The sequence below is a fragment of the Myiozetetes cayanensis genome, unplaced genomic scaffold, assembly GCF_022539395.1.
Source record: "Myiozetetes cayanensis isolate MyiCay16 unplaced genomic scaffold, myiCay2020 scf1, whole genome shotgun sequence".
Lineage (NCBI taxonomy): Eukaryota > Metazoa > Chordata > Aves > Passeriformes > Tyrannidae > Myiozetetes > Myiozetetes cayanensis.
Genome location: NW_026086604.1, coordinates 44,836,727 through 44,858,331, shown reverse-complemented (window position 1 = coordinate 44,858,331; position 21,605 = coordinate 44,836,727). Strand labels below are relative to the sequence as shown.

Sequence of the window (21,605 nt, the reverse complement as noted above, 5' to 3'; positions counted from 1 at the left end):
ACCACCAATTAAAAAGTTTTACGAAACAGGACCGTTATAAAACAATTAAACCTTGCAAATGCAGTAGTCTCTAGGAGGGAAACCCTGGAGGAAATTCTGCTTATTAAAATTGCAATTTTACTTTCCATTAAAAAGCAGAATAAGACAACAGAAGATGGGTTGGCAAGACAAATTATTTCTTAATGTCAGTTGAGCTTATTTCAAATGAGATAACGTATCTACACCAGGTTGGGTTCAACATATTTTTGCCTCCTCAACTCATTTATCTAATTCAGTCATCTTGATTATAGCCTCATGGACCTTCATTTTCACAGGAAGGATTTCTTAACAAACAACCTACACAACATGCTGATTACTGAACAGTTAATTCTAATTAACTTGGCTATGGCAAGAGAATTTTGATAAAGTCCTAGACTGCAAATACGGTTTGGTTATTCTGGCCAAACTTCTATAAAATCAAAACCCACAGCAGAGTCTCCAGACGAGACATCAAAGTGATAGGGATCTAATTTAAAGAAACAAATGAGAAAATTAAAATCACAAATAATTTATTCTTCCGTTAGAATTCATGGAGTACAGTTTTAAATAGCAATGAAGTACACAGTGGTGGAAAATTGGCACAGAACCTACAAGCTTTTCATTCATTATCATGTTCCTCATCCCGTATCTGTACAAACCTTGATGTGTATTTTCTACTGACTTTAAGAAAACTGTTTTCCCTTTAAAAAGGATGAACAAATTGAAAATCTTGTCTTCCATGTATAATGTCATACATACTAGGAACACCAGTTGATTTTCTTTTTTTATTTCCCCCAACACTGATTGCCAACTGAAAAAAACCCAAATATTATTTTACTCTTGGACTAATTTTAACTTTTATCCTTTATAAAAGTTGCCAGGAATTCTTGAATGTATATATTCCTGCAGAACAGAGAACAGAATATCCATTTGTTTATCTGATACGCAGTTGCAGGACAGTCGCAAAACCAATTTTTTGTGTACTATGCTATTGATCAAGGTGCTGCCTCTATCTCACATGCAACACTATAAGCATTAACGCAACTCAAAATAAAATTTGGCATTTACCTCACCAACAGGTTTTACATTTGATGTTACAAAACATCCCCTTGGTCTCATGTTAACCAGAAAGAAAAATCAACACACACAGAAAATGCCCCCTTTCTAAAATTATTAACGCCCAGTTAGAAAAGTTGTCTTGGTTCCGGCCAGGACAGGGTTAATTGTTGCAGTAGCCAGGAGGGGCATGGCTAGGACCCAGAGGTTGTTCTGTACCACCTCAGGTCACTTTCCAGGGTCCTGTAGCCTGACTGTGGTTCTCGAATTGCCAGGCTCCACGTGGTGAGCAAGTGTGACTCATTTGCCTCTTTCTTGTACCCTTTGTCATTAGTATTGTTGCTGTTACTGTTTGTTTTCTGTTTTCTTATCTCATTGCTGTTTACAGTAAATTGTTCTTATGTCAACACATGATCTTTACCTTTTGTGCCTCTAATTCTCCTCTCCAGCCACCGCAGCAGAGGTGGATGGGGAGAGAAGAGCAAGCGAGTGGCATGTGGTTTGGAGTGTGTCAGTGGGAACACAAAATTAGGGAATACCATTCCTAAACCACAACAAAAGTTTAGATAGGTTTTAAAAAGTCCTCTAGGCTATTCTGATACATAAAAATTATTCAACTAAAGGTTAAAATACACTTATACAATACAGTCCTGTTCTCCATATACTTTTTCAAGTTCTTTGCATATTCAAGCCAAGTAAAATTAACACTTGTCATTTTCTTTGTTATTGCAATTAATAAGAGGGATTACAGCTTGCTTATGCAAAGCTCTGACAAAACACTTGAGAAATAAAACCCAAACGTTTATCTTGTTACCCAAAAAACGTTGCAGAAAATTGTCAAACTGTTAGAAACAATTTTTACAAAACCGCTTCACTCAGAAAAATTGGAAAGCTTAAAAAATTAATCTTTGCACATGACTATATTACACTGCCCTTAATTATGTTCCCATTGAGATAACTGGGATTCTCTATCTTTGTACGCGAACTTATCAGTGATGTAGGATGTTCTCCATCTTTTTTCACTGTTAGCTTGATCGTACACCATTTCGAGACTAATACAATCAAGCACTTACCATGCCCTACCCATTTTAACAGTAGATTTGTTATCCTGCCCAGCGAGTAGTGTACTGTCTTGCATATTCACCCCATGAAAAACATTATATACAAAATATTGCTGCTGTAAAAATGCTGTGCATTTCCCCTTTCCCCCCTACAAAAAAAATTCATGGAAAAAAATATTAAATTCCCATAACCTTCATAAACATACAAAGCTGTTCGCACCTTTCAGTCAGTAACAGTCTATTTGACATACAGTCCTCAACTCACTGCAAATTGTTATGTCACAGATTTTCTGTCCAATATTGCCATCTAGAGTAGAGATGTGAAATCAGTTTCTGAGAATCTACAGTCTTTAACAATTAACCCATAAAGACTGTATACCATAAAACAGCCACAAGATTTTTCCAAAAGCTAGGTGGAATGGGAGGTTCTCATCTTGGGAAGATGTCCACAGTGCTGAGGAGACAATATGGCTGCTAACAGATATTGCCTACCGGAATGTGAGTACTTTCTCATTGTTGATAATTTCCATACTGACCCTAAAAAAAAAAATTCAGAATACATAATCAGACCACAAGGCACATTTTCCTGTATTAAAAGTTGAAATCAGAAGACCATCCAAATAAACCGTGATGATAAAAGCTGGAAACAAAAGCAATAAATGATAAAACTGATATAAGTAACTGGTTATAGTTTCATCTCACTAAAAATCCTTCGTGCTTTGATGTAAAAGTAAGACCAATGACATGGATTTAAATCCAGGAACCTGTATCAAAAGAGTATATACCGTTACATTCAAAAGACTGCTGTGAAATTTGCAGAACATCATCAAAAAATAAAAAGATGGGGATTACTTCCCACCTGAACTTTGAAAATTATTTCAAAAGGACAAGGTCACCTAAATTCAAAGTAATTTAGGAAACTAACCATGACACAGAGATACCTAAAAATATTCACCTATCAAGCATAACACAATTGTACATGTATCTCAAAAACCAAGGCACATCCTAGTGAACATGAAGAACTAGTCCACATATCCTATGGGAAGCAATTATTCCACAGATCCAATACACAGAGTTATTACCCTTATTGATATTCTCCTTCTTTTGAAAGAATGTCATGTACTGCAGAGGTGGGCAGAGGTGAAAGCATCAATGCTACAAGCTTACCATGATCCTTCACCACAGAGTTCAAGGTTTGCAGAAAGAAGCAGTGTGCTAGGAAGTGAACCTGCTCCGAACTGCAGTCCTGCCACCATTCTGTGTGTTAAGTACCATCATGATAAGGTGGTATTTTAAATTTCAGTTTTATGTTGCAATGTTAGTTTTGTTCCATTGTAATATAACGATCAGTCATGAAGAAGAGTTTCGCAACAGCTGCTAGATGAGAATTTAAGCAGCACAATTCCTATGGGAATGTCTAGTATGAAAGAGAGGTCTTCGATAATTGACTTTCCCAGTAGAACTTAAGACTGCACAAACCAGAGGAGTAGAGTCTATCTACAGAGAGGGTTATCCACTCCTACTGCAAGAAAAAGTGGAAGAAACTCAGCAAATTGTGATTAAGTTTCCTTGATCCTATATTTGCCAAAAGCAAAGAATTTTCCTCTAGCTTATTTTTTGCAGAGAAAGTTACTAGTTCTGTGCATAAACATTTTGTTTATCTGATAAATAATTAGAAGTAACTGCATCTCTAAACTACCACACTGAAAGAGTTTGTTCCTTTTTGTCTTTTCCAGTTTCTGTAGAAAGCATGCCAACTGTTCTCCTTTAAAAATGTGGGCAACTTTCCAAGGGAAAGTTTTTCTTGAAAGTTCAACTGATCTTATACTGACATACCAGTATTTTATTTAAATGCTAGAATCTCAACTTGATAATTTAGTTGATCTGCATTTTATTTACACCAAGGAAAGTAACAGTTTATGTTTTAATGACATTTCTGAACGATTCATACTGCAAAGATTAGATTTTTAGAGTTTAGCACCTTCTACAGGAATAAAACCTCTGCTTCATCCTTTAATTCTAAGACAGCTTTTTTTACAGGAGTCCTGCACTACAACTCCAGCCTGCAGTTATGGTGGGTTGTTGTTTCTTTGTTTCAAACTTATCTTAGCAGTGATAAGAAGGAAGCAGTTGATTTTCGGGTCACTGCTTTCCCATGTCCCCCTGATACTGCTCAGAGAAAAAATCTGTGTCTTCCTATACAGCTCTACAGTTAAAGGACCTCAGTGGAACACCTGAGGTGCTTTTGCAACTGGAGAGGAAGATTAGGATTAGGATTTGTGTTTCTGGAAAATCAATTCAACCATTTCTATTGCAAAGCAATAATGAAAAATAGTCCACCATTAGATTTAGGAACCTTGTCTTTCGTATTATTCATTCACCATGAGGTTATGAAACCTTAAAGTCAAAAAAGATTGCCTGAAGGGCCTCACTTTGCCAAACTGCATTAAAACTTAGCAAACTCAGGAGAGAATGACTAAGTCACAACTCTAGACAAATGATTCTGGGTAACTCATCAAGAAATAAAAGCCATAAGAACGGTACATACATACCTGAGAGACCACGTTCTCAAATTCATTTGTTTAAATGTCCATAAGAATCTTAAGATTATTAAATAAGTAAGGAGCACAACTTTCTCATCAAATGAAAGAATACCTGGTCATATCCATAAGGCCTCTGCTGTGGTGGCTGGGGTGGCCCAGGCTGTGTGGGTCTGTATCCCCCATACTGTTGGCCTTGTCCTTGTGGATAATTGGGATACTGAGGTCCTGGACCACTCTGGGAGGGGCCTGCAGATCACGCAAACGGGAAAAAAAAAAAAAGAAAAGAAAAAAAAGACTGTTTAAGGTGTTGAAAGAGAACAGTAAAAGCACTGAATTTTACAGCTGAGCACGGTTAAGAAATATCCCTGCTGTGTAGTAAGGTCTTTTGAGTGGCCCTCCTTTCCCCCCGGAAAGCACCTTTGCCGACAGGGCCTGTGCTCCAACCCCAGAAACATCTACCTTCGTTTATATACTCATTATGTAATACCAATTCATGCAAGTCCCACAGACGAGGTTACAGGACAGAGAAGAACAAGGTAAGAAATGAATGATAAACATGAGCCCTTTCCAGGATTTAGGGAAGCAGTGTCCTCCTGCTGTAGGCTGCTCCAGTTACAGAAGTTTACAATGCCAGGAGCAGCCAGATGATGAGCTACACTTAGCATTTGGATCTTCTGAAGAGACCAGCAGCACCTCAGAGTGCTGACAGAGAGTGAGTTCTCACACCACAGCAGGCAATCATAAACGGGATGTCAGGCTAGCAAGTTCTATGCATACAACGTGGGATGTGACAACCAGTAAAAGCAACTGTGGGATAGAAAAAAGCACCATCTACACCATACTCCTCTGGTAATATTAGCTTTCCAGAAAAAGGCTAGGAAAAAATCCAAAACTTTGACTCCAGTCTATTTTGGCTGTAAAAGGAGGTTGTTTTTTTGTCAGTACAAACTCTTTCTGTTACTATTCACAGGGGCTCAGCCTGTCTAGCACTGGAAGCTGCCATAAGGCAGTGCAGCCATGTTCCAAACAAAATTAACTCCATCTCCTCCAACACTGGGAGAGATGGTGTACTGTGTATTTCAGTGGCACTCCATATGAATCATTTGCAGTGGATCTGTTAGCTTTTTCAACACCAACCCTTTAAAAACTGTCTATTTTTAAGAGCTGAAGATTTGCAGCTTTTCAGAAGTGCTTTCTTTTAAACAAACCAACACTTTTTTTTCCTTCCCCTCAGAAGAAAACACATCTGTGTTTTAGCAACTCTGATATGGTGCTAGAGAGGGGTAGTTTTAGCTACAGGCACTGGACATTTAGATGACATCAGCTGGTAAGTCTGTTAGTAGTATCTAAGATAGTCAAAATGTTGACCTGGAGAAAAAAAGCTCCATAAGCTATTACCATTCTCCTCAGGCCTCAAATCCCCTTGAACTATGCAGTTTCAGCTTTCTACAGTGAAACAAAACCTTAAAGATTGATAATAATGACTGAGATATTGATTTATTTTTGCAAATTAGAAAGCAATTAAATATTAAATTGAGCAAGAATACGACATCCTAAAAAGTGCTGTGTTCATCTGACAAATGAACATGGCTTTATTTATTCATGGTAACCCTTTATAGTTGAATTCTAAATATTCACTGGCATATTTTATAAAATAAAAATGGAACTTCAATAACTATTTCTGCTAAAAACCAGAATTTTTAAAGTATGCTATTTTGTTTTACGAATTGCATTGTGTAAGTCCCTCCAACAGTTTTCCTCATCCCTTTCCTTCTAGTATTTCTTAACCTAAATTTTCTGAATAGGTCAGATTTGATTTCTTTAATTACAAAATTCAGAGCAGTGAGCTACATAGACCTCCACTCTGATCTTGATTCTATTCCTATGTTATGTTTAGAAGAAGGTAAGCACCTGAGTATTATTTTAGAATGATCAATTCATCCCTAACCTCCTAAGGGAAAACACTTGCTAAATTTCAGTGGATCCTCTTAAAACTTAACTCTGTCTCAACATAACTAGACTTAAAGTGAATCTGGCATTTATCTATATGGCAAACAAATCATCCCTCCACTTCCTCACATACCCACAATGCTGAAAGTTTTAGAAAAAGCTAAAAGTTAAAATATATATAGAATGTATGGAATTTCAGAGAAGATTGTAATTATGGAACTTCAGAGATTCCTTCTTTTGTGACAAATATTTACGACTTTACAATGTGCAAGCATCTAAAATTAAAAGAGCAGTATTTTCAGTATACTGTTGTGACCTCAAGTTTTCAGAAGTAATGCACAAAAATTACATACTACTACTTTCAATTTCCTGTTTGGGAGGTTTTCCTTGAATCCAGGGACTACACTATCCTACTCGTGGCAGAAGATTTCTCGTTCCTGCCATGTATCAGAAGGTGTGCACTACTAGTGAAATTTATAAGACGAGTTCTTGTGGAAGCTGCATTTCTGTACCGATCAGTAGAAGAATTTTAAAAGAATGATTCATGTACGTTGGATGAAGTTTTAAACTAGTTTTTAAATCATTTTGTTCTAATTGGCAAATCCACAGATGAAAGGGTATAAATGGCTCTTTGTCATCTTTCTGACTGCGTTCACCTACAGAGGACAGAAAAGAGCAGAGGTTTTCTGGGTCCTTCTAAATTAAAGACACCCATTATAACGCTGCTTAGTCACCTTCAGTTTTCTGTGCTACTGTACTCTCCTAGACTGCCAACAGATCTAATTCCCAAAAGAATCTGTCTTCTAAACTTTCTTGTTTTGGCCCAGTGAAAGGGCAGGCACACAGCTGTTCTGCACAGGCCTGGCCTCTGGACCCAGTAAAACAGGGATAGAATAACATACAACAAGGGTCTCTGAGACTTTTCTGTGACTGCTGTCTGTGTCTTTAGGTTCTTACCATAACCCTGCTGTTGTCCTGGATAGCCTTGCTGGCCAGGATATTGCTGCTGTTGTGGTGGGTAACCCTGCTGCTGGGGTGGTCCTTGATATGCATCTTGCTGCTGACCGTATTGTGAGTTTCCTGTAAGATGATTGCAAGAAAGCAAAAACTTATAAAGATACCAATTTAATTATTTTTTCTCCTTCTAAGATGCACAGCCAACAACACAAGAACAAAATGAAAATGCAATATTGATTTCAAAAACTGAACAAAACAAAGAAAACTCAAACCAAACAGAATGAACTCGGCCAAACAAACTGCAGTTAAAGCCAATTTTGCAAAGTTGAACTGCAGCATTTTCAGCATCTCTGCCAAACGAGCATTACATTTACTGGAACATCACAGTCATAAGATCATGACTATGCTAAATAAAATAAAACAAAAAAAAAAAAAGACAAAATTAAGGACAGCTACAAGAGCACAGACTAGCTACACAAGATCAGCAAGCTGTTTCCTAACAGCACTATAATTATACAAAATATATACACACACAAAAAGATATACAACTGAACCAACAAATTTATGTTTAAATAAAAATTTCCATTGAGGTAAAAAAAAAAAAAATCTCTAGAGTGTTTTAGTCATTTTACTGTTGTTAGAAATGGTAAATTGTGGTTATATATTTTTAGGTGTTTGCAAGAAATTATTCTGAAGGCTTCAAGTTCCCTGCAATTTCCAAGACAGCCAGCAACTAGTATTCTACGAGAGCTTTGCATGGGTATAAGTTGTGTTGTGCGAGAATTTCTGTTCCCGTTGCGGGTGGGGGAGGAAAGGGAATGTATGTGCGTATGTGTGTGAAGGTATATAGATACCTCCTTCGTAGTAATGTTGTGAGGAATCCTCATAAGGCCTATCGTAGCCTTGTTCAGGATACGACGGTTGCTGATAACCGTAATCATTATGACCTACATCAATTCGACAAGAGACAGGAAGAAACGTTAATGGCCTCTGAGTGAAAACCCTAAAAATATTTCATTTCTCAGAAAAATGAAAAAAAAAAAAAAAATTTTTTTTTCAACTGGATATACATGAAGAAGAATTTTCAATTGTACTTGCCAAAGACTTATTAATATGATTTCCTTTCATATGAATTAACATGTGACAGGGGGAAAAAAAGCTTAATGCAGTAGTTCTAGCAACATCACAGTAAGGGATGGTCTTAACCTTCTGATAATCCTTGTTGGGGGAGTGGGGGGAAGTACTTTATCTTTCACTCAGAAAAAAATGAAAGCATTTAGGCCTTTCACATGTAAATAACCTGAATTAAATTAGAATGAACAAAGAAAGCAATTATCATACTTTGTCTAACACCTGTTCTGCTGATCTCCAATTCAAAAGCATATGCTAAAAGCAGTGTGAAATATAACAAACAAAGCTCAATAAAGTTATGAACCACAGTCTACATTAAATTCAGCTTTTAAGTGACAGAAAAATAACATTCTCAAGGTTTTCCCTACAAACAAAATTCCTACTTTAAGTCTTACGAAAACTTTTCCTCCTACATTCCAGTCTTGAGTAGATTCATTACAAACAATCCTTCCTATTCAGAGACTACAGGCATCTCTGATTAAGAAACCAGTATATGCAGTAAGCACCCCACCTGTTGTTGGTTTTAGTACAAACATATTTTGTCTTAAAAACAACCAAAATATATCTTGTTGCTAACTTGGTCAAGAAAACAAGTCAAAACTTTATTTTACATTTGAAATTGAATCTTACAAATTTGGAATAAAATTTTGAAATAAGGAAAAGAGAAAAGAGTTCTAAAACTCAGTTGGCCTTTGTTATTAGTTCTGCTATTGTACCATATGTCACTGACTGAATCTTATATGAATACTTAACCATTATAACAAATGTTAAAAAATATTGTCTTTGCATAAGAGTAATAATGAGATGATGCCAAAGATGACTCTTTAGAAGGAACAGGTCTTAGAAGCAATCTGTGTTGTCACGGAGATGTTGATGGTAATACCAAACTGCCCTTACTAGAGTAAATTCCTGTAACCATTTAGTGTTCATGTGTGTAACATTAATGTTCCAAAATTAAAGCCTTAATGAGTTAATGCAACTTGTAAAATAATAACTCTGCACATACATCTCCAAAAATTAACACACGTAAGCTTAAATAGATGTGTCTTGATGTATCTTAAAATCAATTTAATGGAAATTAAATTCAAACAACTAACTTGTATCCCTCTATTTGCAATGAGTAGTTGCTTTGGCAATGACACAGTTTGACTTAGTATACGTTTTTAAAACATTAACATATACCACACTCCCTGAACTGCTTAAGATACCATTAAGTTGCACACACGGTTATCACAGTAGTCGTGAGTCAACATCTTTGTTCTCCCAGTCTCTGCTCAGCCTGAAAACAAGTTAATTTCAACTTTTCTAACTTATAACACAATCCAACAACCTTCAGCACTCTGTATTCCAAGAGGCAGGAGGACAGATTAATGAAATTCAAAGTTTCAGTCTTGTCTTGAAAGCACTGAGGGGACACCTAAAGAGGATCCACAATCTCTTCAGGGCAGGGACCATTTCATTCCTATATACAAATTAAACTAAAGGCCCACACCATAGCAGCAATAACACATTTGTATGACTTACATGAAAACTAAACACTAAGTCAAAAAAATATAATATTTACAGAAAAGCCACATATTTTTAGCAAGTTTTTTCAGTTCAGTAAAATTTTTAATAAAAGGATATCGCCCCCTCTCTTATTGATAATAAAGTAACGACTGTTTTAATTCATCTCAATCATACTAGGTACACTAAGGAACTCTCCATACTTTTAGATAAACCAATTATTCCAATTCATTTTTAAATACTAAAACTGTTGTTAAGAAATTTCAAATGGGAGTGATACAAATTACATGCTTATAATTGCAAATTTAACTAGTCACAGTAAGTCACAGTAATTTAAACTGTAGTAACAATTCTGAATTTGGAAGGTTTTGTAAATGTGAGGTATGATATCCAATTACTATTCTTGCCTCATCCCTTAATTTTGGGCATATGACTACATTAGTATTGGGCAGGTATAGAAAATGGGAAAGTTAACATTTATGAGAGATTACCATCGGGGTAATATTGCTGGTTCATGCCTTCTGGAGGACCTTGTCCACCATGACTGTATTGGTCCCCATAATAGTCTTCCTGGCCTGAGTACTGCTGTGGTGGGCCTGAAAAACCACAACCAGTCAATACGTAAATAACTTGTTTTCTCTGTTATAAAGCTGCTAATTTCTGATTTTAGTATGAGAAATATTTCTCAAATGTATTCCCCACCCATACTGTTGCATTACAGACAACATATGTAATCTGGTTTAATTAAAAAAAGAAACAAGTGTATCTATCTATATATACATACACACACAGAGTTGTTTGGCTGCACTAGACTGAGATCATATATATCAAACTTCAGGTTTGAGCTCATTTTAGAAATGCATATAGCAAACTAAGTGTTAAAAATAAAATTATTCCTTGTCAAAAAGGACTGGAAAGAAAAAAAAAAGAGAAGGAATATCGTGGAACATTGTTCCTTTTATTTGTAATTGAGTGAATTCAGAACTAAGCAGGTACTCTGTTCCTTTACTGTACCTATAATTTAAATATCAAAAATTCTGCATCAGCATATCTGAGATGCATAATTTCAGAATACATAATCTCAGAGCGAACCAAAAAAAAAGATAAAAAAAAAGAGAAATATTTGTCTTCGTGTTTCATGGTGATACCAGTAGTCTCTTGCTGCAAGAACCACCCTTAAAAAGTAAGAAAAAGAGTGTGCAAACAAAGTCTGTGACACCAAATGATTTGATCAAAATTTGGTGTAGGCAACTGACGTAAAATAGTTTTAAAAACGGTTATTTAAAATCGATGTAAATATACTGAGGTGAATTTCTACCTTGCTGTGGTGGCCTGTACGGAGGGATCTGTCTCTGACCCATCATGTGATTTCCTTGGTTAACTTGGCCCATCATTCCCATCGGCGGCTGCTGCCCCTGGTAGTGCTGGCCACCTGCCTGCGGCATGTTGTACTGCTGGGAGGGAGGCTGCTGGTGCATCATTGGACCTGCAGAAGGACAGGCACAAAAAATGTCAAACATGCAAAAATTATTTGTGACTAAATCTTTCCAAAAAAAACCATGAAAAATTCAACCTTTAAATATGGACCAAACAAGGCTCTGTATTTCTAGTGGTTTCATAAGGATTTGTTGTTTCCGGACCTATTCAAATGCAGGTGATCAATTCAGTAACCAAACTACAAAACAGAAGTCAGCCTAAATAATGTTGCTTTTCAGATGATTTTTCTTTAAAATCACAGACATTAGTTTACACATGCACAAAGATACTGAAACACTTCTACCATTTTTGGTTTGCTTGTTTTAAAAAGCATCTTTAAAAAAAAGTGTAGGTGAAAGCCTGATGGTGAAACCTTGGCAAGTCATAGAAAAATTATTTAACATTTGTGAAATCCTCAGGGCATAGTTTTAATACACACATAGTTGTTGTTATAGTCCACCAACAAGCCACTGAGCTGTTATCACAAAATAAACAATTTTATTTAGCCTGCAAAGACAGACCACGTGTACCAGTCAGGCAACCTCGCAACAGGCACGTGCAGAAAAACTAAAACCAAAAAATATTCTTTCATATCAAGTTACATCAAGTTTCTATGAACCATGGGAAGAGACCAGGAGAGATCAAGTACTGTCCATATTTTATCAACTGAGAAAATCTGATTAAGGCTGTACTTGGAGAAATGCAAATTTCGGTAATGAAAACAGACAGTTAAAGAGCACCCTACTGACACCAAACGGCAATGAAAATGATGATTACACCATTTCATTATATGAGATTGCAGGTTAGATTGATACAACGTTTAACAAAGCACAGCTTCTGCGCTTCAGAAGAGAGTTATTCCAGTATTAAAAATATGAGGAGGAAAGAGTTGTGACAAGGAGTTAAACTTTTTAAACAGCACGTTAATTCAAACCACTTAACACATACTGCACACTTTATAAAGGTGAAATCCTAAACTTTTTTTTCCTTTTTAAAAAACAATTTATTTTATAAACTCTAAAGACAACAAGTAACTTGCCTCACTAAAACCCCAAACAAATCATGACACCAAACTAGCAGAACCACTCCTAAGTGTCATCCCAGGAGGAAAAGGAAGATATCATCTACTTTTCTGTATGCTCAATTTTGCCATTCCATTTAGTATTTTTAAATAAGTAGGTGCTGAAGCACAAGAGAAAAGTCCTGTGTGAAACCACAGTACTGGAAAATTGCCTAGATATAGTCAACAGTGACAACGGATTTCTATAAGGAAAGGAATACAGTCACTTAGATCCTGTCTATGTGGGGTTATGAGGGAAAGTTAAGACAAATAATTAATTTGTATGAATTCAAAGTGCTTTAGTTAAATCCCATTAAACCCCTGTGTGGGATCTCTCAGTGAGAAATAAAGTGGCCTAAGCTTCATTTTACTCTGAAGACAAATATTGGCCACACTTAAAAAGATCCAGTTATGCTTCTATCCTTCAGCATGGCAAGTTTCTGTTTTAAAGTCTTCCATTTTAAAGTGTAAAAAAATGGCTTAAATTGAGATATAATTATTTTTCACTTGGTAAAAATATATTTCATTTTTTGATCTTCTAAATGAGTAGGTAATTTAGATTATTCCATTTCACTGCTCTTCTGTTTGGAGGTACTGAGAATCATTAGGCAGCCTTGAAAAAAATAAAAACTTGTTGCCATAATATTCCTAGATCTCAAGAAAGCTTGTTAATTAACAATATTAATATTAGTCACAATACAATGTGATAAAATGCATTGGGTCCCCATGGTGCAATGTAGAGGTTTTCTGTTTGCTTTTTAAATTAGAACTTCATTAACGCTTTGTAGAGCCACAATGAGAATTCACTACCCTGTATCAGGCTGTGCTGTGTTCATAACAGAAAGCCTGGCTTCCTTCCAGTTTGGTTCACATCTCGCTCTTATTAAGAAGACATCTAAAAGAACCACCATGGTCTTTATGGTCTCATGGAACATAACCCTTTTATGCAGTAGTTTTGATGGGTGAGGGAACTTTGAATTTGTTTTTCCTTTAGAAAAATCAAGCCTACAAGAAAGTTACATTTATTCATTGTGTAATACTTAATATGACATAAAATCCCAAAACTTAATTAAAAACCTAAGACTACTAGTTTTTGATCTAATTGGACCTGGAAAAACTTGAGAAGTGGGCCCAAGTAAACACCAGGAATTTCAATAAGTCCAAGTGCAAGGTGCTGCACCCTGGGCCAGGGCAGTCCCAGACATGAGCACAGACTGGGAAACTCCTTAAAAGCAGCCCTGTGGAGAAGAACTTCAGGGTACTCGTGGGTACCCCTGAAAAGCTGGACATGAGCCAGCATTATGTGCTCTCAGCTCAGAAAGCCAACCATGTTCTGGGCTGCACCGAAAGAATTATGACCAGCAGGTCAAGGAGGTGATTCTGCCCCTCTACTCTGCTCTGCTGAGACCCCACCTCCAGTGCTACTGCCAGCTCTGAGGTCCCCAGCACAGGAAAACCATGGACCTGTACAAGCAAATCCAGAGGAGGGTCACTGAGATGATCAGAGAGATGGAGCATCTCCCATGACAACAGGTTGAAGAAGCATGAACAAGAGAAGGTTTCAGGAAGATCTCATTGTGGCCTCTACTTCCTGAAGGGGGCTTATAAAAAGATATCATAGTGGCCTCTAGTTCCTGAAGGGGGCTTATAAAAAGAAGGGAGAGGGACTTTTCATACAGGCAGACAGTGACAGGACAAGGGGTAATGGATCTAAATTGAAAGAGAGTAGGTTTAGACTAGATGTTAGAAAGAAATTCTGTACTGTGAGAGTGATGAAGCACTGGAACAGGTTTCCCAGAGAAGCTGTGGATGCCCCATCTCTGGAAGTGTTCAAGGGCAGGTTGGGTGGAGTTCTAGCAGGCTGAGCTAATTGCAGAAGTAGATGGTGGGGGCGTTGGAACTAGATGATCTTTCAGGTCCTTTTCACCCTAATCATTCTATGATTGTGTAATACTTTCTAATATTTGTAGCAATTGTTTCTACAACCCCCTTAAAACATAGCTCTTGAATCTCTAATCAGGTCACAAAAAGCTACACTTGGTGGAAGTCATGATTTCTTCCAGACTTGGAGATAAGACTTCGCATATAAAGTTCACAAAACCGTGCACTGCAAGAGAATGCTCACTGCTTTCGAAAATTTGTGAATTTCTAGAACTATTGGACAAAGTATCTGATTTGTACAGAGTTAAAAATGAATCCAAGAAAATATTGTGTAGGATTATCTTTGTAATATATGCCAGTACACAAGTAGACTATTTATTGGATTTACCAGAAACTATTTCAACTTTGGTAGTACAAAAGCCCTGTAAATGTTCCTTTATGTTCAGAAGGCAGTCTTCACACATCAGTATACTGGAAGTATTCCTGGGATAAAAGTCTGAAGATGCTAACTAGTAATACTGTAGGTCCTGTGAGGAGTGCAGGCAATTTTGGTAGTCATTAAACAGGCATTTTGCATGATGTAGATCCAAATCAGTCTTATGCAGTCAGTGAATGTATACAGCAAGCCAGAAAACAGATGAAAACCGAACTGCTCATTATTCAATACAACTAGTCTACGTTATCAAAAATACACCACATTTCTGTTTAGTAGGCATAGACAACTTTGAAATACGGAGTTGAGAAGAAAAAAACCTCCCTGTGCTCCAACCAATATCTCATAAGAAGGCCTCATGTATAGGGAAGAAAAGGTATGTGGATTTAAGCAAAAATGGGCTTCTACCTGATCTTCTTGTAAGTGCAGTGAGCCAGTGGCAGCCTCCTGACAAGAGAGGACTTCAGAAAAGTGACAACCTTCTAATCTTCACAAATGTAAGATAAATAGAAAGAAACAGAAATGCAAACTAAAAGTAGGTCCCAGATAAAGCTAACAAATTGGAGATCAGAAATGCATTAAGGATGAAAGAGCTGCAGAAAACTTTAGTGGTTTAAAAATGTCTCCTAGTGTTGTCCCTTCTGCTGAAACTCAGATACTGGCAGTAAATGCTATGAGAGGACAAGGTAACTGCTGACATGGTTGAAACTTCTAAAGAAGCAGAGGAACCACACTCACAATTGAACTGGTGACTGCTGTTCTGACTGGGAACAGGCAGGTATGACCACAAAGCAGCAGTATTATTTCTTCAGTCTTCAAAATTATGTTGGTCTTGTTACTCAGAAGTCTATTCTTTAGGCGTTTCACAACATGAACTTGTATTGATAAAGCAACTGGTTATCCACATCTAGAGAACCAGCAAAGTCCAGCATACCAGATTTGACATGATCAATCTCATCACTGTGTTCACTGATACAGAAATAACAAAATATATACTGCTGTAGCAGCCCTCAGCAAAACTTTTTCTTGTTTCTCTACAAATGTTTACAAAAAACCTGCTTGTTTTTAAACAAAAGTGATGGCTGTAACTCTTGCAAGAGCTAGCTTAGAAACTAAAGGGTAAATTTAACTCAACAAACGCTACAGTTCAGATGCACTTGGTCAAATGAACCAAAATCTTTAAGCTGTTTTAACAGGAGGGGTAGTTCAAACACTATCTCAAAAGACTTGGAGGATTCAAACCTTTTTGCTGCTCCTAAAGCATGCCTTAGGCTGCAAATAAAGACAGTAAACACTCCTCCACACTTGCTTACTCCAAAGTTCTCATCTCAAACTAAACTGTAATTTCAGGGATCATTTAAAAAAACAGTATACAAAATGTCATACAAAAAAATTCCTTAGTTACCAACATTGCCTTTCACGTTTTACACCAGGGAAGAAAGATGAAAGAACAAGCTCTGTGGCAGCTGTTTGTATCTTGTTTTTTCATGACAAAACTACAGTTGTCTTCTACAGCTAGATATCCTACAAATCCAGCTATAGCATGACGGCATTTTAGAATGTGGTGGCAATTTTATTTCCCTTTAATGGGTTAGATGTCAAAAAAAATTGAGACTGTCTTGCTTTCTTCATGACATCTTGACTACAGTAAGAAGTCACAGTATTGAAACGTAAAAGTCTCTGCTTACATGAGAACGAACAGATGGCAAGACATTCACAAAAGGTACTGAACCTCAGAAATCACTTTATCCTGGTCTGCCACATGCTGAACGCATTTATATTTCAGCTAACATCGGATGTTCCTATCTTTATGCTGCTTTCTTTATGTGGACAACAAAAGAACAGGAATCTGCATCTGTCTCATCTCTGCTGTCTCCATGATCTCCTCATATTTGCTTGTAAGTAAAAGAGCTCTCATATTTTAAAGGAACTTTTTTAATTTTATATAAATGAAGTTCACTAAAAACAATCTCAGCACCAGATTTGGTAACTGGTCTTCCTGGAAATTATCAAGCGAAGATAATATTCTGTTATAGAGTTCACCTGTTGAAAGTAACCCAGTTCCCCTCCCTTGCCCCAGTCAATATATAATGCTCATTAAATATCAACTGGGAGTTTGGCAACTTTGCTTCAAGCACTTCTGGCAAGGGAATGGAATCCTAGCAAAAGGATCCAAGAAACACAGTCTCTGAGATGGCCAAGCTTAGCAAAAGGATCTGAGAAACAGTTTCTAAGATGGCCAAGCTATAATTTCCTGGTCCTTACTTTTAAAGTGTATTAATTCTACTGTTTAATATTATTATTATTTTTCTCTAACTGTGAAAGATTTGTTCAACATAAATAAGAGGAATTTCCATGTAGTTTTCAGGTGTCAATAAAATCATGCTTACACCTCCCCTTTGAAAACTCAAAAATCGTCAACTTGAAATTTTTTGTTCAACCTAAGTAGCTTCCCATACAAAAGAAAAAATGCATCCACAAGAAAGGACTTTATTCCACATTCACCCATTCCTGCTGCTTCCTATCTTTTCCAAAAAGGTAGCCAATATTCCTTGCGGATGTCCCAGGCTGCTAAAATAGTTTTTTAATCAAGAGTCATCTACAGAATCTTCCACTTAAAACACTCTGCTTCCTAAATCCAAAATTACTAGAATTCCTCTTTTAACTAGACTGACTATATAAAATAAGTACCATGACAACTTTGCTTCTCATTTAAGGTATTCCTCTGGCTAGCATTTGATAAACCAGTGTAAATCAATAATTACTTCACAGTGGAGACAGAAAGTAAATCCAACAAGTTCTGTTACTACACATTTCTTAATTATCCTTTTTTCATTTTTTTCTTACTAATACCATCTGCCTCATAAGGTGTATATACAGTAAGATATTTTGCTAGCAAACACAAATAAAAAGTTATGCTAAAACCACCCAAGTGTTAGATCAAACCTTTCTGTGTGTTATGGTGTCTATATCTATTACATAATAGTATGCTTTCTTTTTTTCCTCTAAAAGTGCTGGCTTCATTCAGTACACAGCAGATATTACTCACTGAAAAACTATTTCAATATTTTGTTTCCTCCTAATTGTTCATGTGAGATGCCATGCCTAGCAAACATTGAAGACAGAATTATTAATTTACCCATTGGTTTTCTTATGGTACCCATAAGTAAAATGTCCAACAAATCTTCATAATGAATATACTTTCACAACACTCCCGTGAAATCAGATGGTACCACAACCTTACCATCAGATTCATTACTCTACAGATGAGGAACCCACCTGGGGAAAGATTAAGGTCAAAAATATCTACTCATTTTTAACAGCCATCTTGAGATGCTAAGACCGCATCTTGAGGAATATTTATAATTATATTTAGCTAGTGCTGTTATTAATTGACAGATGTAGTAGTAGGATCTCTCATTCTCAGTATGGATCACCCCTTTAAGACAAAGAAACAAAGCATGCTTTGGGGTTCACAAATGTCTCCTGACAACAATACTGAGGTTCATTTCTGTTTCTGAATTGTAGGACATGCTACCAGTTAAGAAACCTTTGTACCACAATCCATTTATTGCCTTTTTATTAAACTGCACAAAGTGCATTGCCAAACAGCTCATTCTTGATTCTTCACTTAGGTGAGAACCACACAGTGCCAAGGCTTGGCTGGGACCTCTGCCCAGTCAGACTGGAGCTCGACTACCTACCTAAATCTCTCACGGCCTCACAGATTTCTCTGTCATTCTCTGCCCTGCTGCCTTGTCAAGAGAGTGAAGATACAAAAATACTACCTGTAATTTGCCACCAAATTTCAACACACATGTAAAAACTAAGAGCAGAAAATGTAGGAAATGCACTAAGCAGACCTGATTGGGAATAATCTTAGGTCAAAAACCTTAGCTACCGATACATAATAAACATGCACATCTTCAGACTTGGACTTCCTCCTCACAGGTATCTGGAACAGTATTTTCATTTAAGAGCAAAGAGCACCCTGCTTGCATCACAGACAAGTTTCAAAACCTCACTCTAAAGCAAGAGGCACCTGCACTCCTACATTTATATATGAAGTGCTCTATTTACTAACGTTTTCAGGAGATACTGAAACACTTTGAGGAATATAATTTTTCATACCACTGTCAGAAATGGCTCTCTACTTCTGCGAAACCTCTGCAAAAAAAGAGCATCAGCCTTGTAGCAGACACTTGGAACAGAAAAAGTCTCAGCCTAAAGGGTCAAAATTTGGCAGAAACAGAGGTACAAAATGTGAAAGCTTACTGTGGCCCTAAGTGCAGGCAATAGTACCGTGGTTCTAACTAGAGATTTTGCTCTTGTTCTTGAACCTATAATTTGGTTATTTTTTTCAGAACAGAAACCTTTTAGGTATCTTTCTGCCTAATTCCTAATGAGCAATTCTCAAGTTTGACAGAGCACTGAAAACACAGTAGGAGAGCATTACAATGAAGAGTAAAGAGCACTACTTTGAGACATAATAATCACTGGTCCTAAATTTTAAGCCAGTCATATAAAATCGTTTGCTCACACATACCGCTACATAACTATTGCTAACTCTGCAGCTAAGAAATCTGAACTGAGCAGGCACAGGACTTCTCCCAAGCATCTTACGTTTACAAAATTACTCCTTTATGTATTACCCAGAATACATGGATAATTCATCAATTCAGAGAGGCAGTCAAAAATATTCCCACTTATGATGATTTCCTCTGCTATGTACCTATTTTTCAGACTGTGCTGCTAAAATTTAAGAAAATGCTATTAACAGTGTGGATGATGGACTCAGACTTCCCACTTTCTGTACTGGTTAGAAAAGTGCAGAAGCAGCTGTTTCATCATGACTCAGTTTTGGTCTCTCATTAAGTTAGTCTTTTATCTGTTTTGAACCTTCTTGTGATCTACTAATCAAACCAATCACTATGACCTGTTCTGTTTGTACACCTCAGGAACAGATGGTATCTATATAAAAAAAAGTGGAGTTTTGGTCTTCAAAGAGAGTACACTGTAATAAGAACTACCTATGCCACTGGTGGATTATTTTTTTCTAAAATTATCAGGGAGAGAGAGCCTTGGAACAAACCCCACATTCTTCTACAGTATCAGAAAAGAGATCAAAACCTTGACCCAAGTTGTATATCTTTTATCTAATATATCCATAAGAGTTCACACTTACTGGGGTAAAAAAATATACTTGCTGCAAACATGGCAGAAGTATTTTTTAAAGACAATTCTATTGTAGGTGCTATGTCCAGATCCAGTGTAGTAACAGACTAAACAGGTACGCTGAAAGTACTGCTTGCTGACTTTTAAAGTCACATTTATAAGAATATGCAGTACATATACAACTTAATAATTTGCTGGGCTGTGACTCTACTGCAATATTTTAACTCCACAACGTCCTTGCACTTTAACAAGGACATCAACAAATCATCATCAGTTTATGCAATGAAAATACATTAGATACAAAATTAGTTTTGATTTTTACTATGTACACAAGGACATCTCATGAAAAGAGTAAGCAATACCAGATTTGTTCCTGGAACTGAATTTTACCCAAGATTAATAGACATTCCATGCTAAAACAGCATGCAGCAAAAAACCAAGATTAACCAGGTATAAAAATCTGAGGGCTATCTGACTTTAATTTTTAAATTTACCCCAGAGACTTAAAAGTAGAGATATATTTCATCAACTTGAACAGTAACAACACTTAGCTAGAAGTGTAAAGTCTGAAGAAGATAAACAGTAGTTCAAGCTTATAACTGATGTAAGCAGATCCATTCCCAGATTCTCACACAATACCCGAAAACAGTTCAATGTCTGCAAATAAATAAGAAGTCCAAACACAGGTACAAATGCATTTCGAGAGGGAAAGTTACAAGATTAGACCTTTAGAAAATGCCTGTACCCTAGATGGTTTTTTTTACAGAAACTAACAAACACCTCACTTACCTTGGTTTGGTTGCATATTCATGTTTGGTCTGGGACCGTAGTTGCCCATCGGCTGTCCCTGGCTCATAGTCATCTGATTCTGCACTGGCATACTCTGTGAGGATGGCACTGAGTGATTATAGCCACCCATTGACCCATGGCTACTTGAAGGCATGTTCATGGAACTGTTCGTCATATTGAGTTGGTTAGGTCCAGGTCCTTGCATAGGCATGTGGTTAGGTCCTTCAGAAGAAAGAACAGGGAAAAAGGTTCTGCATTAAGCATCATAAAGCAAGCAAATGTAGTCACACTGAATCACAAAACTAAATAAAAGTCATTAAATACAATTATATTAAAACAAATTAAAATACAGTTTTCATTCTTTCCCCACTTGAAAAAAATAAACAACAAAGTTCAGTTCTACTATACAATATATTTTCTTTCGTTGAGCAGCTGAAAGGTATAAATTATAATATAGTTCATCTTCTATCCATATCACACACAAAACTAGTCTTTTTAGTACTCACACAACACCTCCTGAATTTCAAACAGAATTGCATAAGACCAGTATAACACCCAGCTTGGTATCT

General features: G+C 36.7%; 1 protein-coding gene across 3 annotated transcripts in view; it reads right to left on the bottom strand.

The window, feature by feature from the left end:
- Positions 1-531: 531 nt before the first annotated feature.
- Positions 532-21,605, bottom strand: part of SS18 (SS18 subunit of BAF chromatin remodeling complex) — a 45,349-nt gene continuing 24,275 nt past the window's right edge. The window contains exons 5-11 of one of the 3 annotated variants that reach the window (XM_050323441.1): positions 21,037-21,258; positions 11,541-11,708; positions 10,714-10,818; positions 8,440-8,532; positions 7,586-7,708; positions 4,791-4,924; positions 532-2,672 (exon numbers count right to left, since the gene is read on the bottom strand). In XM_050323441.1, the coding sequence (XP_050179398.1) occupies positions 2,646-2,672; positions 4,791-4,924; positions 7,586-7,708; positions 8,440-8,532; positions 10,714-10,818; positions 11,541-11,708; positions 21,037-21,258 (872 nt within the window). In that variant the 3' untranslated portion in view covers positions 532-2,645. The remainder of the gene's footprint in view (positions 2,673-4,790; positions 4,925-7,585; positions 7,709-8,439; positions 8,533-10,713; positions 10,819-11,540; positions 11,709-21,036; positions 21,259-21,605) is intronic. The other 2 variants (XM_050323526.1, XM_050323617.1) reach the window with 2 other exon arrangements.